A 17,589-nucleotide genomic window follows, 5' to 3' on the forward strand; every position below is an offset into this window, starting at 1 on the left:
TTTAATGTTTGTCTAATGTCCCATTAGATAGATTGAGAAACTGTTTGATAGCACACTAACCAAAGTCTGTCTTGAGAATCCCAAGCCAGTTCAGGTTATTAGCCCCCAAGAAAATGGTTTGATTTGGTTTTCTTGGACAGCTAGCTGATTAAATTGGTCAGAGGACAAATGCTGAACATAGCCTAAGGAGAGCAGGTCATACAGAGGTAATGGAAGTTACGTGCATTTTTGAGGTGTGCCTGAACATTTGAGCATTCATTTAATAAATATGAAGTGCTGATTACTGTATTCCAGCATCTTTGTAATTACCATATAGATGGTGTTCAAAGGTGATATTTTAAGTCTTCTTTTCTAGAAAATAATTAATCCCAAGATCTCTGCTGTATACCATTAGAAGGACTTCCAAATGCTTCTTCTGCTGGTAATTTATTAAATAAGTGAGGCAAATATCTGTTTGACATCTAATTTATGAAAGTGAGCAATTACAAAGACTGTGCTGAAACATTAGGCAGGTGGAGTAACAGTGCTTGCAACAACATTCTTGGTGTCTCCTCTGAGTAAGGGGCATCAACATTGTGCTTATTTTGTAAGGAAGAAAGTATTTCCATGCAAAAGTGCTTACAGGTTTCTGTGGCCCATCCAGTTCTGTATGTTTTTTAGTGCCTGAGTTCTCTCCAGCTGTAGCATGAGGTTGTGTTTACTGCAATTTTGCATCTTTGAAGCTTTTTTTTTCAAATAGGAGACAAGATAGAAAACAGCTGCTCCAAGAATTCTGTTGTATTGTAGGTATCATATTTGTAGCCCTTTGCATAAACGCGTTTTTCAGACCTGCATTTGAGACTCTCTTCTGGCAGGATGTATAAAGTCATTACAGGATGCTTTTGATATAAAGAAAGGATGGGGCAGGCAGCCTTTGCTTACTGTAGCAATGCTGGATGCCACTGGGTGTGGCCTTGCCCTTCTGCAGGGGCTGAACAGCATCCTTTATCCTTTCTCCATTACCCTGTGCCGCCCTCCTGTGCCACCCTCCTGCATCCGTAATGCGAGCAGTCGGCTCAGGTGTCTTGTTTTGGCAGAGGCAGTAGTGAGGCTCTGGTGGCAGAGAATAAAGGAAAGAAGGGTCACTGGTTGGGGAGGTGGTCCCAGCCAGTGGGGCCTGAGCAGTGATCCTGCTTGGACAGGGTAATTCCCGTTGCACACTATCCCTAAAAGATTATCGACATCTCTGACTGTGACAGTGCATGGCAGAGCATTTGCTGACAGCTCACCATTTATCTCAACGCCTCTGATTTTTGGAGGTGAATGATGGCATTGCTGTGGAACGTGCTCAACACTCAGTCAGCAAAAACATTGTTCTGTGACTGAAAGCATCTTCCTGTGCTGCCTTTGACTCTTGGGCACTTTGGCTGCTGCCTGCCTTGTAACCAGCACAGTTGCTTTTACGGCCACATGGGAAACTGTAGCAAAGAATTGATGTGGCTGAACTTTCTTTTGTCTGGAGATGCTCTTTTCCGCATATCAATTCCTGATCTAGTTCCCCAAGCAAAGGCCAGGATACAAGGGCCTGGGTAGAAGTGACTGCCGTAGGAAATGTGTCACTTGTAGATTATCTTGCATTGTGATTTCAGCTAATGCCTTAGATTGCTATAATGAATTTCATTAATTTAAACTGCATTATGGTACACTTCAAATTGTGGGGTTTGCCTCCTTTTCCCCCTTCCCCGTTGTATGGTGCTTTTCTGGCCATTTTTTTTCAGAAACACCAGTCTTGCCAGTGCTGAATCAGATTGGCTCATGGGTGCAACAGAAAGCAACAACTCAGTGTTCTTTTGGATCAGTGAATTAGTGCAACTTGCTATTTGGTTCCATGATCACAAGGCAGGAAAGGAAAACAATCACATCTTTTAAGTAGTATTCTGCCATGAGCTGAAAGAGAGAAAATCCTGTTTCTGTGTTGCACCTGGGGACTCCTCAGAGTGAAGAGATCATGGCCTGCCTTATTTTGAACTGCAGGGAGATATTTATTACAGTAGTTGTTGTTATTTGACCTGTTTAGAGGTGAAATTCTTTTCCTGTGACTACAGAAAAGCAAGGTAATATTCCATGGTTTGCAGGGAGCAGGTTTAATGTTTTGCCCAGAGGAAAAAGACAGCTGTTGCATTTGAATTAGCAAAGATTTTTCTAAAGAAAGTAAATTTTCTTGGAAACATTACCTCTAATGCAATTATTTTCAGACAGGTTTGTTAGTGTACAGTCTTTTGTATTGCTGGGGGTTTTGTGTTCCAATCTCCACATTGGCTTTTTGGCTTCTGTAACTTCAGTCTTCCTACCTAGTAACAGCAAGAGTCCTGAAGACCTTCATTTTGTCTGGTGTTTTGGTAATGGGCAAAGAACATGTGTTCTTTGCTTAAGCGTTTGCCTTTTTCCAAAAAGTTTCATGTCATCTGCTGTTGTTGATAGATAAGTCTGTCTCACTGGCTTTCTTGATGTTTCTCACCTTTTGTTTTTCCTCGTCTGCTGTTTTGACAGCACCGCAAATTCTGCATTAGGAGTGTAGTGCAACATTTTTCTTGAAACTAAATCTAGTACTCTGTCCTCCTATAAGCTTCTGGTAATACCTAGATTATAATATACAGAGTTTTATCTCCAAACAGTATTTACTAATACTCTTAAGTATCACTGGTTTAGCATTTTGGTTATCTGAAGCTTGGAAGTTGTATTCACATTTTTGAATTTTTTTTTCTTTTCTTTTTGCTGCTTAGTTTTCTTAATCTGATATGCTGCTCATATTCAGTAAAAAATGGACTGGAAATACCAAAATGACTATAATAAGAGGAATCATTTAAAAAAAACCCCAACACCCTGCATTTTAACTGTTTGGAAAAGGCCTTCTTTGTGAAAAGGTTATTGGGGATGGAAGGATTCTGCTAAAATAGACTTACAGGGCTGAAATGTTATTATTTTGCTGAGTTGTGCTATTAATCATCCTGATTTAGGGGGTAAAAGCATAAACAGGGTCTGAATAGCTGTGAGGTTGCTATATTAATGTGTATTTGGTGGTAGATACAAAAAATTATAGTGCAGCAGCCTCCTGCAGCCTTCTCTCAATGTTTTTTGGTATTTTTTTTTCTTCTGCCTGCTGTACTTGGCTGTCAAAATATTAAAGGAATAGTTTCTCTGAAAAGTCCTGCCCCTTTTTCTGTCTCTGCATAATTCATCTTGCTGAGCATTCTGCAGTGCAGTGCGGAAGAGTGGTTGGTTTGTCTTACTTGAGAGAATTACAGGAAGAGCACTGGAGGATTGTCCCCAGGGCTGCTGACAGCAATCACCTGACGTTTGAACACGTGCTGATACCAAGTGTTGACCTCTTCCTTTGCTGTGCAGGTTTATAAGGCATGGCAAGTCTTTATTAGATTTTGGTGTGGCAATAATCCACTGAGAAGCTGGGTTGATATCAGGGATCTCTAGGGGAGTCTATGATCTTCCCTTAAATAACTTTGTTTCTGCAGCTGTTGTGCTGGGGAGGAGAGATTGACTTGCAGAACAGGCTGATATGCTGTGGGAGATTAAAAACTCAAAGCTTACATGATAGGTTGTTTTGTTTTTATTCAAACTCCAGGTAACAAGAAAATTTGGATTATAAATAGAAAGCTTAACACTGGGAGTAATATAATATAGATCATTTGTACACGTGAGTGAATGACCTTCATAACTAACCTCTGAGTCATTCCTGTGAGAATAAATTGGACTACAAAACAATTAACTGCAGTGGTTGTACTTGCTGGTTGATATGCTAGACTGACGAAACTGGCCTTTTTTTAAATGGACATAGTGCTTGTTTTGGAAATTACAATAATTCCCGTATTTCCATGCTCAAGTGTTGGTTAACTTCAATGAAGGTACTAATAGGTCATCTTTATATTGCGGAAAACCTCCTTTACATGGAAAGAAAAGAAGCTGCAAAGCAAAAAGTGTGGGAGATAGAAAAAATCTTATCACTTGCTTGTCTATTGTATGTAAGATAAAAGTTTGGTCCTGTGTCTACTCACTAACTATGGAGGTTAGGAGAGGGGTAGGGTTATTTTTTAGCAGCTGCCCTCATTTAGCATAAATACATTGTGACGTTTCACATTTAAGTAATTGCACAAAAACCAGGTGGTAGCTTATATCTTTTTATTATCATATTGATTACTTAATGGTGCAGAATGCATATTGCATTAACTTGGTGATTGATCATAAATTAGCTTGGATTTTTGTGGAGGTACCAGAGGTGGAACAAATACTGCATTTCTGACCTTCTCTTTGTCAGTTGTAATTCTGAACAGTCAGGCAGTCACAAGTCTCTCCTTGCTTTATTACCTCTATTGCTGCTATCACCAGGTTCTGCATTTTTCACTAAAAGCTTATTCTGAGCAGTGTTTCAGACTGGTACCTTTCAATATTGAGTTTCTGTTTGCAAAACTTGGTAAAATCATTGGTGTACTCTACAACACTCATTCTGGGAGAGTTGTGATTGATGAAGAGAGTAGTTGTAGTTCCTAAACTTTTCTGGTTTTAATGAAGGTATTATGTTTTATGATTACAATTGTTTTCTGTTACTCTTTGTCTCAAGCGAATTAGAAAAAAGCATTTTTCTGGTAATTCTAGTAAATAAAGATTGCTTGTGTAGGTGCTGGTGTTGTACTCCATGGCCCATTGTCCCCCCGCCACCCCTCTTTTCTTTTTGGAAAGAGACTATTGTCTTCCTGGTGGGAATGGAACAATAGCTGTTCTGAATGACACAACAGTGGAACTTGAATTTGAAATAGCATTTTATCCATGACCCCCTTTCTCTGTTTTTGCCCTCTTCCTCCTGCTTGGTACAGACCAAATGCCTCTTTGGGACAGTGTGTAAAGCTCCATACTTTTCTGCTAAATGTGCATCAGAATACATGTTTGGAGTATCTAATGTGGCAAGTGCTAAATTAAACACTTGGAACACTTTAGGATTATGAGTCATCAATCCCTGGCTGCTGTTCTTAGATTTCAATAATTAATACAACCTATCTGGAAGTTACTTTTCAGATCATGGTGATCCACAATAAATCTTGAATAGAAATAAGCTAGAAAGTTCAGGTACCTGTATGCAATATTTTCCATTAGGTTTACTAGTTTATAATGCTAAACAGATAAAATAAGGAAATCAACTACTTTTTATGAATAAAATTAATTTTAATTTTAGGTCCAGCAGCAAGCAGAATTTAGACCAGAAGGAGCATAGGAATTACCTTTGGAGGAGTCTTAGTTCAGTAGCCTCAAATATTTCAAAGGAAAAATCTTACCTGTAACAAAAATGTTTTGTTTTGTTTTGGTTTTTTTTACATAAAGAATCCCTAATGATTAAATACAGAATCACTCAATAATATTGACCTCTTAAATGTTGTCTTCTGTTTTGTAGAAGACCCTTTTGAGGACTTCTTCGGGGGCAGGCGGGGTCCAAGGGGAAGCAGAAACAGAGGTGGTGGATCATTCTTCTCTGCCTTTGGTGGATTCCCTGCTTTTGGAAGTGGTTTTTCTCCATTTGACACAGGTAAATACCACAACATTTAAGAATGCAATTTTGGCTCACAAAGGACTGCAGTATAATAAGATGGCTTCTCCATTCAGGAAATTCTGGGACTGTTTGTATTTTTTTAAATTGAGCTGCTCTCTGTAAGGTGTAAATGTAAATAAAGCTATAGTTACAGTATTTGGGCTACCTGAAAGTTCATATAAAGTGAACAGATCTCTAAGAAGTAGAACTTTGTTTTCTTTATTTTGGTGCTGCAGTTTCTTTGTAGCTTTAGAATTCTTTTGTTCTGTTTGCTTTTAGGAGTGCGATGGCTTTTATTACAGGTCCTGAAAAACATGTGCCTTAACTCCATGGTGCTACTTAAGTCAGTTTGAGTGCTGATGTGTATCCTGGAGGCTGCTGGGAGTTGCTGGCAGAGTGCTGGGATTCTGGGTATTGGTTGGGATGTTATTGATGCAGGACTTGTTCTGTCTGCCAGCTCAGGGCATCCCAACATCTGCACTAAAGCTGGTGATCAGATTCGTTACAGTTGCTGGCTTTCCCCTGAGTGCAGAGAATGGATAAAGGTTGAGTTCAGCTGACAGGCTTGAATGCCTTTTCAGGGGAGGAGTTGACAAATGGTTTTTGGGCAGTGTTGTGCATTTGGAACTTGAACTGTGGGTCCATATGTGAGAAATGGATGGGGCTGGAGCCATGGTTTTATTCTCACGCTGGTGTTCAGTGCCATTTAGTCACTGATGCTGTGTGATGCAACCAGCTGAGGGCTTCCTGAAGGTAGGATGTAGTCTGAATGGATGATAAATGTGGATTCCACAGTCATGCAGAATTACATTTTTAGTCAAATGCCTTCTTTTTCAATAGGTTTTACTTCGTTTGGCTCACTGGGACATGGAGGCCTTACTTCATCGTTCTCCTCCACGTCATTTGGTGGCAGTGGGATGGGAAACTTCAAATCAGTATCAACCTCAACTAAAATAGTTAATGGCAGAAAAATTACTACAAAGAGGTAAGTGATATAAATATATTTATATGAAACTATATGTAGAGACTTACGTACCTATAATTACATGCATATAAATGTACTATATCTTTGTACACATACATACAGTGATATATGTAGGTACATTTTTTTTACTTTTGTTGTTGTGTTCATCATATTACTTGGATTTCTCTGAATGCTTAAACACATTTTGAAGTATTTTATTGGGTTCTGTGTCTCTTCTTGGCATTATTGAGTTAATTAGTGCTGTAGCTGAAGCTTTTTTAGGCATCAGAACCTCCTGTGTAGTTCTGCACCTCTTATTATGGTCCTTGACTACTGTCGGCCCAGTCAGCTTGAACTTCTGGAAGGAAAGTGCTTGGTGTCTACTGATTGTGAAGCTTTTAACTGGGAATCGGGAAGACTCTTAGTTTTGCAGACATAATGAAAGAATTTTACCTAATGTCTGCTTAGTGTGCTTTCCTAGGCAGTGTTTGAGTGAAGTCTTTCTAGTAATTTTCTTCTGTCTGTTAAGTGAAATAAGCAACTGAAGCCTGCTTTGGAGAAAAATGTGCCTGTTTTTTGGAAAGTGAATTTTCAAGTCCTGTACACAGTGTACCCTCTCTCCATTTCATACTTACAATCATTGCATTTGGGAAACCCGAGTCTTAGTTAGCTATAGAATAACCTACATGGAATATTATGATCAATATAGGGGTACTGAACAAGTAGTTAAATGTAATTTCAATACTTAATAAAAAATTATGGAAAAGCAAGGGAGGATGAATTATTTTGTTAACTTGTGTCCCATACTTGTAAGTGTAAGGTTCTTCTGTGACCTGTTGTACTGGAGAGCTCCTATCATCTTGACCACTTAAACACAGTCTCCGGTGTGGTCAGATTTCAGAAAAATCATGTCACATGCTAGTGTGGTCAGATTTCAGAATAATCTGAAAACTCAAAAGCTCTTTAATCTCTTTTCAGTCAGGGATACTTGAATTTTGTAACACACATGCTGGTCATAAAGTTGGTGTATAGTAGGTCTACAAATTACTTGCTCTGATCAAACTTAAAGTGGATTAAAGACTGTCTCGTGTGCCTTACATCATGAGAAACTGTGATTGGATCTAAAATATCAAACGTTTAACAAACGGGTAGGGACTAAATGCAATGTCAAGATTGTGCAGTTGATCTGTCAAGGCATTTAGGCCTAGATAACAGTGTGTAGTGTGAGCACAACTGTGACAATGTATGAGGTGACAGCTGTTAACTGTGAACTCTACATCCTGGAGGATTCCAGCTTCCAGAAGGCAATGTTCCTGAGTAAGCAGTGGGGAAATGCAGATGGTTACTGGTGACAGCTCTGGCGCTGGTAAATACCAAAGCTTGCCAAGTACAGTTGCATTAAGCAGGTGGTGCTCCCTTACAGTTCGTTATCTAAGCCGAGGTCTGGTGTGTGTTTAAAACTGCCTGCAGTGCTCTAAAATGGCTCATGGTGTTTTTATCCTGCAGGATTATTGAGAATGGACAAGAGAGAGTAGAAGTTGAAGAAGATGGCCAGTTAAGGTCGCTAACAATAAATGGTAAGGAGCAGCTGCTACGCTTGGATAACAAGTAATTCAACGCACGCATTTAACAGAAATTTTAAGCTATAACAGCCACCATTTGAGGATTGACAGGAACATTTTTTGAAGATTTCAAATGATTTCAACTTTCTGTATATCCGTACTCAATCTTAAGTAGTATAAGTAGCTCACAGAAGCTCATATTTGTCATAGACTTTTGAGTTAATTGTTGGGACCACATCAATTGGACCATTTTTTGTCCTTAAAATTGTTGTAAACTTCTGTATGCACTTTTCTTTTCTTATCTGTGATCAAGGTGAACCATGATCCTTCAGTAGTGCTAGGGCGAGATGTACACTAACACTAGCATGAATCTTGCTTTTTCCAGTTTGAAATGTGAGCCAATTAGTAGTTTAAGTCTGCTGTGAAGTTAACAGTTCCAGGATAACCTTTTTAATAATTTCAACTTTTTTTTTTTTTTTAATGTTTAGTAGTGAACAATGTTAATACATTTCTGGTAATGCATTTCTGGTTTAAATAAATTAAGGATGTTTTCTAGTTGTGCATGAATGCAGACAACTTTAGTAAGTTTTGACAAATGTTTAAATGTGTAATGTAAGCAAAAGATAAACAAAAGTGAAGCCAGTGAGCTGAGTCTTTTGTCATTTGCTAAAAAAAAATTCAAAATGAATAAATGCTGATGTTTGTGGTGCATTCTTTCATGAATGGCATTTGTAACCTTCCTGTGTCTGTGTGTGATTTGGGCAACTTGGGAAAACGGTGCTTTTTTTTTTTTTTTCTCCTTACCATCTTTTTCTTCGATCTTAAGGATGAGGGCCTTTTTTTCTTTGCAGATGTTTTCTTCAGTGTGACTGAAAACATGATTTTTAATTTCATTTCTAAACCGGTATTTGAAGTACCTATTTTTAAGGAGCATTCAGAGGCTGACGCTCTAACTCCATCTTTTGCCCTAATATGTAATTATTTTAGGTCTAGGCCTGAAGCAACTCTATTTTAAAATTTTCCTAAAGTTTTAAATTCTGAGATTGAGATTTGCTTCAAAAAATAATCTGTAGTAAATATAAATATACATTTAATAAATTTATTTATTTAACATTTAATAATTACAAAAAGACTTTCAGAATTATGAGGTTTTTTGGCTATTTTGAGAACAAATAATAATTGCTTTGAAGATTTGGACAAAATTATTAGGAATTATGATATCTTACTCTTATTTTTAGTCCTCAAGAAAAAATTGAAAGATGGATTAATGCCCTTTGCTAAATTAATGGAGTGAAGTAAAGTGTTCATTTGTAGCTAAGACCAGATTTTCAAAGTTTAGGGAAAAGATGAGTTGGTTTTGGTGTGTTACAGAGAAAGCATGCAGGTAACTAACTAATGGTGTATGTTAACACCTGCCAGGGTCTGGCTAGTTCCATGCATAAATCATGGATCTGCAGTTTTCATCTGTGCACCAGCTTTGAACATCTGGCCTTCACAAAACTCTTCAGAGTGGCTTAGTGTTTTAAAAAAAAAAAAAAGCATGGTGTTTTCGAATGATCACCTAATGCCTTCTTGCTGAACACCATCTGCTTTGTACTAACAAATGTGTTGATTATTAAATACATTGAAAAGATATGCTCTTGTTTTTAATGCAGGAAAACCATTTCAACTTAAGCCAAACCAAGCTAACAAACTGCTACAACAGAATTTGTATTTGCAGTAAAGTTAGTATATTGTACTTTTGTCCCTCTACCATTAATGCTAATTTGATAGAACTGAAAAAAATAACATGTAGAAGAAAAAATAAATACATACTTTGGTTTTGGGACTAAAACAGTTATGTACCTTTTCAAGTTCTTTGCAGAGTTCCTGTCACTTCAGTGTTGTGTTTTTGATGTAGAAGCACAAACTTAGTTTAGAACTAAACAGTGTTTTCTTGTTAATGCTGTTCTTCCCCCTCCCCATGTATGTTACTTCTTGATGCAGATAACTAAACATGAAATTTATTTCAAAATTTGGCTTTGTTGTGATGTCTTGAGTTATTAAAAATGTTTATTTATATTTATAGGATGCACTGTGCTCCTTTAAATTATGTAAATTGTAAAAAGTGCTTTAAAATTGATTAACCAAGTCAAATAAAATTAGGACAATCTGGAGTTGAGTTTGAATGCCTTCCTGTGGATACCCATAGGTTTTATATTAAAATGCCAAACTTCGCCTTCTAGTTTTATTCCAGGTCATCATTTTCAACATTTCAATTACCTTGCATAGGTTAAGAACACAATTAAGGTGGCAAATCTGTACCAGCATGCTTATCTTCTTACCTAGAAAAGTGTGGTCCTTCTCACAGTGTTACACACAAACAAGTCACTCCAGGGTTCTATAGTGAAATTTTTTAACACTAAATGTGCTCAAGATCCAGTGTTTTGGATAGTTTCTGTTCTGCCTTCAGGTCCCTCAAGCTGCTTGTCAGAGTTGGCCAAAATGCAGCATTAAAATCGCAGTGCTGCACTTCCTTGGTAGAAAGAGAAACTGGCAAAACACAAGGAAGGAGTCAGCAGAAGGCCGAATTTGGCAGTAGATTCCTGCAGGAGTGAGATACCCACACACCCGTGTTTCCATAGGCTGGTGGTTCAACTGGATATGTGGTCTTAGTCCATCTATATCATTGGATTGGCAGTTCCAGATGTAAAACACTGTCATCATTTACTTGACCTAAACCTAATAGTCTCAATCTCGTTCAGTGTGTTTTTTTGAAATAACACCACATCCAACATTTTTTTGGGATGCAACTTCTTGCATCCACCTTCATTTTTAAAACACAAAATAAATTCACATTCCATGTTACATTCAGAATTTCTTCTGCTGAATTTATTTTCTCCTGAAAACCTACTTGTTAGGTTGCTTTGAAAAAAAAACTTTATGTTGTTCCTTTCTAATATATAATTTCCATGGATGTACGTGACCTGTTCACTAGAAGTGATAGATCATCAAGGGCAGCAAGTTTCCTTAAACTTCAATTTTGGCCAAAACAGTACAAAATAATAACAGAAAAGATTATTGATAGCAAATGCTAGGCATCAAATGTACACTGGGATGAGGCAACTTTCAAAACCAGGTGCTGTTGGATTAAAAGTGCTATCTTTTCATACATGAGGGATTAATTTTCAATGTTTAGGGACACCATCCCATTTAAATTAAGCTTCCCCAGTGGTTTGGAAAAACTGAGATGGAGTTTTTGAACCTGCTACCATTTACTCTTTCATGCTCTGCTTCAAAGTTCATTGGTGGATAAAAGAACTTTGCAATGCTTTCTCCTGGTGCAACCTCTTTCTGGTCCCTTGTGCATGGCAGTAATTCCAGTGCAGCACACTAACTCTGGTTTCTCTATAGATTGCATGGCACCCCTTCCACTCAGCTTTACTGAAGGAGTTTGGGATTTTGTGTCAGAATGCTTCACATTGTAAAATGGCTGCACTCCTGCAGTTCTCACTTCTCACAATACCTTCTCTGCTGAGAATGAGAGGGGTTGGTTTGTGGTGTAGGTGACAAAGCTGCTCTGCAGACAATGTGTATGTAGCATTTGTAAGGTGGCTCCTGTATCAGCTTGTGATTAATTGATGAGCTGAGTTAGAATGCTGAAAACAAGATTGTAAAAGATTTAAAACCCCATCATCTCTAAGCCCAAGGCTTTTGTGTCTCTTCTCAGTGTTATGTGGTTGGTTATCCTGTTTCCTTGAGTCCTTCAGTGTTTTGGCATTAGGTGTAACTGGAAGTTTGTCTTTTGTATTTAGTTGTGCTGTGTTTCAGACCATCTGTGGGATGGTCCAGCGATAATGGTAGATTTTATTTTTTTAATTTTGGAAATGTGAGTTCCTGAGTCTGCTTCTGTTCTGTTTGAGAAGTGAGCTTAATACCTCCTTTGCCTGAGTTTAATCTGTGGCTGTAACAGGATAGTGCTTCTGAAGATAGTTGTGTTGCAGAATGAATGCTACAGCTCTTTGAGGCTTGTGGTCAGAGAACCTTCGAAAAGTGCTCAGTACTTAGTATTAGAACACTTGTTAACTTTTTTGTGGAAGTGTTTCTTAGTATTTTTGGAAAATCTGCCTCTTTGGGTTGTGATTTTTGGATGTCTGGGTATTTAGGCTTATTTTTAAGTCATGGTATTCTCATGGGCTAGTGGCAATATGGACATCAGTAATCTGCCAGTCAGTAACCAAACTTTGAAACTTTCCTTTTTTAACTTAAGCTTGTTTGCACTGTCTGCTCCCTCGGGGCTTGTTTACTTTAGGATTGAATTGTGACCATAGACTTGGTTTGCATAGTACTCAACACAGACAGTTTGGGTTTTCTTGTTACTGTTTGTCTTCAAGAGGTTGTAGGTACAGAACTTATCTTCCACCTGAAATGCTGAAATGGTCCTTATGTTGCCACAGTGCTGGAATGAAGAATGTTTACATTGTTAGTGTTACAAACTGTACCTTTGAATTTATAATTCTAGTGGGTTTCCTACTTCGTTTTGAAAAGAATACCTTGGCTAGGGTTGGTTGTTGAGTGAAATGCACTCCTGAAAGGTTAGAGCTGAAGGTGGTTGGTTTATACTCTGCTATATAGGTCATACATCAACAAAATAATAAGCCTCATGATTGAGATGCTGCTGTGAGATTAAAAAAAATGAAAGAATTAAAATCCTGTGATGATCAGAGCTGTAACCCTGAACTTGTGCAAGTTGACTGCTGATTGAACATTGAAACTTCTCTGAAAACTCTATTCTGGCAGACTCAGCACTGCATTAGGTGTTACCTCACTTACAACAGCTGGTAGAAAGTTAATCAAAACCCCACATGAGTACTCTATGCTCTTGTCATGCTGCTGTGGCCGAAAGATATGCAGGAGTTTGGAGGAGATAGTACCCAGGCCTGAAAGCTGGGCTGTCCTGGGGTGAGGTAGATTATTGCACTGATAGCCTGGCAGCTAATTACCTTCTGGATACTTTCAGATGATGTCAGCTTCCAATGTCGTGGTGGGGGTTAAAGTATGTTTAATTGAGAAGATAAATAAAACATTTTGCCAGAAGGACACTGTAAAATAGAATTGTCTCTTTAGTTCTCTGGCTTTTACAATAAAGTTAACTTTGCAGCATATTGAGTTAATTTTAAACTCACTAAAAATAGGTAGTTTTTGAACCTGACTTAAAACTGACAGTCAAGAAAATATATTTTTAGAGGCTTCTAGTAATAACTCTAAAAACTTGGCTTTGGCCTATAGCTTATCTTTACCTCTGAATCTCAAATGAGAGCTCTTCTAGCTCTTCTTTTCAATGCAACCAACTTCAAGTGAATTTCATAAAAATAGAAAAAAAAAATCCTGTAGATGCTAGTTTACCAGCAGTGAAAATAAAGATGAATCCTTTCGTACACCTGAATGTTCGATAGATTAAATTGTAACACCTAGTTTGTAAAAACTCAAGTAGGATGCTGCTCTGTTATGTGATAGAACAGATTACATGTTGCATTGAGAAGGCTTCAGTTCCTCCTTTTTTTGGCTGTTAAAAGTCAAATTTGAGTTTTTCTGTTATTGTTTCTTATTTATAAATTTATTTGAGTTACTAGAATGGGAGAGGAATCCAGCCCGAGTGACTGATCGTAGAATTCATGTTGTGGAACACACATTCCTGATGGCCAGAAAAGAGAATTATTTGGCTGTGTCTGTAATGGAGTTGCTTGGAGGTGTTACTAAACCAGCTGAAAATGCAAAGCAGTAGTTCTGGAATCTTCTGTCTTGGTTGCAGTCACAAGCTTGACTGAATTGTGGTGCAGGAGGGGAGTTCACCTCCCAATAATGAAAAAAGTCATGAGGCTGCAGAGGCTTTGAGACATCTGGTAGAGAAGCTGGGCAGCCTCATCCATCTTTCGGTTTCCCTCCAGAAATACATGTCAAGTCTGTGTTAAATCTTTGTAATGGATATATAGAGTAAGATTAACTTGCTCATTTATCACACATTTGCATAACTGTCACCATAGCCACCTCTGGCAAAGTTTTTTTCCTAGACATGAAGTTGGAGGCTGTCTTTTACCCTCTACAGAAACGAAATCTGAATTTGTCATCCTGTTGTGATATTTGTCATACTCTGCAACAGAAGTACCGTGCTTTGCTTTTGTGAAAGAGCATTCTGTAGTATCAGTCTCTGTCATTCTCCTTCCAGCAGGAGCTAGACTGTGGATATTTAAAAAATTGTTTTGAACTTCTCTGTGAAAGTATTTCTGAAGGAAAATGGAGAAAACTTATATGGCCAAGGCTTGGCCTTTCCTGCAGCTTTTCTTAGCCAGAGTCAGAGGACTAGGCCTTCTGTCTTCTGAGGAGTTTGGCCAGGCTTTCTGCAATAACACTGCCTCTCATCAGAAGGCACTTTGGTGCTTTGACTTAATTGGCCATCTCCTGTTAATTAGTCACTCAGACACCCCTGAGAATTACTCTGCTAATCTCAGTGTATACATTTCTTACTGCTGGGTGCCTATGGAAATACGGTCAGGTCTTTATCACCAAATGTACTGCACTTCAATAATGAAAGGACATTATTCATCTGTTCTACACAAAGTGGGAGCTGGGTGTCCAGGAGAGCAGTAGATAGCTAGAAATTCACTTAGAGCTGTTTTGTGTGTATCTGGTATTGCCTGCAAGCAGGAGTAGGGTTCACAAGCATCCTGCCCTCAGATTTTGACTGAGCTCCTGAGTAACTGCAAAAGAGGTGGAAGATTTTCTTCTCAGGGATATTCACCTTGAGAGTTAGGACAACCACCAAAATGTTTCTTTTATTAAACACTTCTAGTGCTACTTCTGTCTTTTCTGGGATTGGATGGTTTAGTCCTGAGAAGAACAGCAAATCTTAAGGTCCTTGAAACCAGTAAGGAAGAAGCAGGAAAACAATGCAGCTTGGTTTGTGCTGTTGACATAAATTTCAAGGACTTTTTCTCCTCATTTGGCTTTTGCTTTCCTCATCAGGAAAACATGATCACGAGTTATCACAGTGAATGCAGAAGTGGTGGGTGTTTGTCTGTGTCTCTTCCTCACCCTGCCTGTTCCCTGGCTGCCCAGGCTCAGGGCTGCTCTGGAGGCTGTTTCCCTTCCAGCACAAGCAAGGGAGGTGCTTCTACAGCCTGAGGATGGTGTGCCAAGTTCCACTTTGATTCTAAAAAATGTGTACACCAGTTTGAAAAAACTGTGCATATCAAAGGTCACCTTGTTTGGAAGAAGAGTATAAATATTTGTACCAGGCTAGACAAATTAAAATGAGAAGATAAACATACATTTTTAACACATGGATGATTAACTGTTGGAAGAAGCTGCCAAGAGCAGTTTCTGTGGCTTTCAGTGTCTTAAAAATTAGCTTTCTGAAAAATACCTCCTAGTGAGAAGGGAGTGTTTGGGCTTTACAGAGAAGTAGTGGAAGCTCTGGGAGCCTGGGGTGTAGAGCAAGATGCACCATAGAGCGCAGTGTTCCTTCAGGCCTTCCTCCATGGTCTGTATCTTGGCTTCTTCCCTCCTGATGTGTTGACATTAATGCACAGGTCATATTCCCTTACTGTGGTTTTGAGACTGGGGGATACTTTTGTGTTGTGGGGGCTGCTTTGCCTCTCGGGAGGTGCCGAGGAAGCAGGGGAGCTGGGAAGAGAGGAGCCAACACCACATCCATCTGGGGCAGCCTGATGACTATTGCCCTAAAGCATCCAGTTTGGGATGTGTAGGTGCCAAGAGTGGACTTCATGTGGGACAAGACATTCTGGATCTGTTCAGGTAAGTTGCTTTATTGTAATGAATGAATTGGATGTTAAGTGAGGAGGAGGAGGAGGAGGAACCAGGGCAAGGTTCATGATGACTGTGCCAGGGAATTAGATTTGGAATTTGCATTACAGTGAGCCCTTGTGTATGTCCTGTCTTCTCATCAACTACTGACTGCACACCTTGAGGCAGCCTAATTCCAACTCCTGAGGGGAAGACTAGAAGGTCTCTTGTTAATCAGTGTAATGATAAAGCAAAGATTCACATTCTGGAGTGAACTGTTCATTTTGTTGAATGTGGACAATGTCTTAATCATCTAAAGTTTGTTATTTTTGGTGTGTGTTAAACCTCATGTGGATAGCAATACATGTATTTTGAATTTTAAGTGACTTAAGATGAAAAGAGCTGGCTTTTTGTTAATGGAATCACCCCTTGGTAGTGTACCGAATGCCTAAGACTGCATTATGTCAGATAAATAGTTCTACAGGGAATAGCCAGAGAAGTGCCCTACAGGGCTTAAGTGTGTGGAAAAACACTCAGGTTTTTTGGGTTTTGTTTATACCCAGAACTGTGTTTGTTAGGTTTATTTTTAAGAGAAAAATAATCAGTTGTGGGTCATACAAGCAACAAACACTATAATAAAACTGAAATGTAAGCTGTTGTGTGGTAAAATCATGGTATCTCTTAGGGTCCTTCCAAATTGTCTGGGAAGGGTATCCTGCTTGAAGAGTGCTGGAGCTCCAGAACATTAGTCTTCAATGGTCAAATTAACCATTTTTTGAGATCTAAGTATTCAGCCCTGAAAATAGCCTTTGTGCAGTCTCCTTTCTGAGCAAGTAATAAAAACAGTAAGGCCAGTCACCAGCATGGACAGAGCCAGCTGTAGTGACACAAGGAATCTTGTTAATGGAAAAGCAAACAAGTGTACATGCTGTACTGCTCTGCCCTTTTCTGGCCTAAAAGAAGGCTGGGACAGAAATATTTCTGTAGTTTGCAAAGTGTGTAGCCAGTGTACACCTTGTATGTGGCGACTCTTCGTTAGCAGTAAACTGCTTCAAAACTAACTAGTTTTAAGTGTACCAGAGCTGGAACTTGTCAAAGCAAAACAATTCTGTCAATTTTATCCATATTTTCTAAGGACCTTCAAAGATTTGAGTTGCATTCTGTGTGGAACCTATTTGAGAGGCGGAAAATGCAGTTTTGTTTGCTGTACAACTCAAGTCCCCTCTTACATCACTGGCAGAGACATTGCCAGGCATCCATAGACAAAACACTGTTTTCTTTTGAGAAGCAGGTGGAAAAGGACAAGTAGATGATTGGTTTTACCACTGTTAAGTAAAAAGAAAATGATGTGTACTTTACTATGCATATTCATATTATAGAGATGTTATAGATCAATGTCAGTTACTACTATAGAGTATATAAATTGCAGGATCTATTGTAAGGGGGGGGGTTGTCTAATTTCAAAAGTACTTTTGAAACATTGCTATTGCCCTACTTTTGATCTATATTGAAAGTATTAGCCTGAAAGAATTGGAAGAAGGTCCTTTTAGTTAAAGGCTAAAAGAAAGTAGAGTAATTTGTCCTGAGGCCTTCTCATAGCAGTTTTGTAGCCGTTAATAATTTATTAATAGCTATAACTCTGTCTTGAAAAGTGTCATAGAACAGAAAGTGACTTTTAAGTGGCTTTCTAATGCAGTGACTAATTGAGA

At 38.6% G+C, this 17,589-nt stretch overlaps 1 protein-coding gene across 4 annotated transcripts in view; it reads left to right on the plus strand.

Annotated features, from left to right (window-relative positions):
* Positions 1 to 17,589, plus strand: part of DNAJB6 (DnaJ heat shock protein family (Hsp40) member B6) — a 53,582-nt gene that overhangs the window by 10,613 nt on the left and 25,380 nt on the right. For all 4 annotated transcript variants that reach the window (XM_017728910.1, XM_017728912.1, XM_008629656.2 and 1 more), the window contains exons 5-7: positions 5,438 to 5,569; positions 6,413 to 6,557; positions 8,043 to 8,113. In XM_017728910.1, coding sequence (XP_017584399.1) covers positions 5,438 to 5,569; positions 6,413 to 6,557; positions 8,043 to 8,113 — 348 coding nt within the window. The remainder of the gene's footprint in view (positions 1 to 5,437; positions 5,570 to 6,412; positions 6,558 to 8,042; positions 8,114 to 17,589) is intronic.

This window comes from Corvus brachyrhynchos, unplaced genomic scaffold (genome assembly GCF_000691975.1).
Source record: "Corvus brachyrhynchos isolate BGI_N302 unplaced genomic scaffold, ASM69197v1 scaffold52, whole genome shotgun sequence".
NCBI classification, from domain to species: domain Eukaryota; kingdom Metazoa; phylum Chordata; class Aves; order Passeriformes; family Corvidae; genus Corvus; species Corvus brachyrhynchos.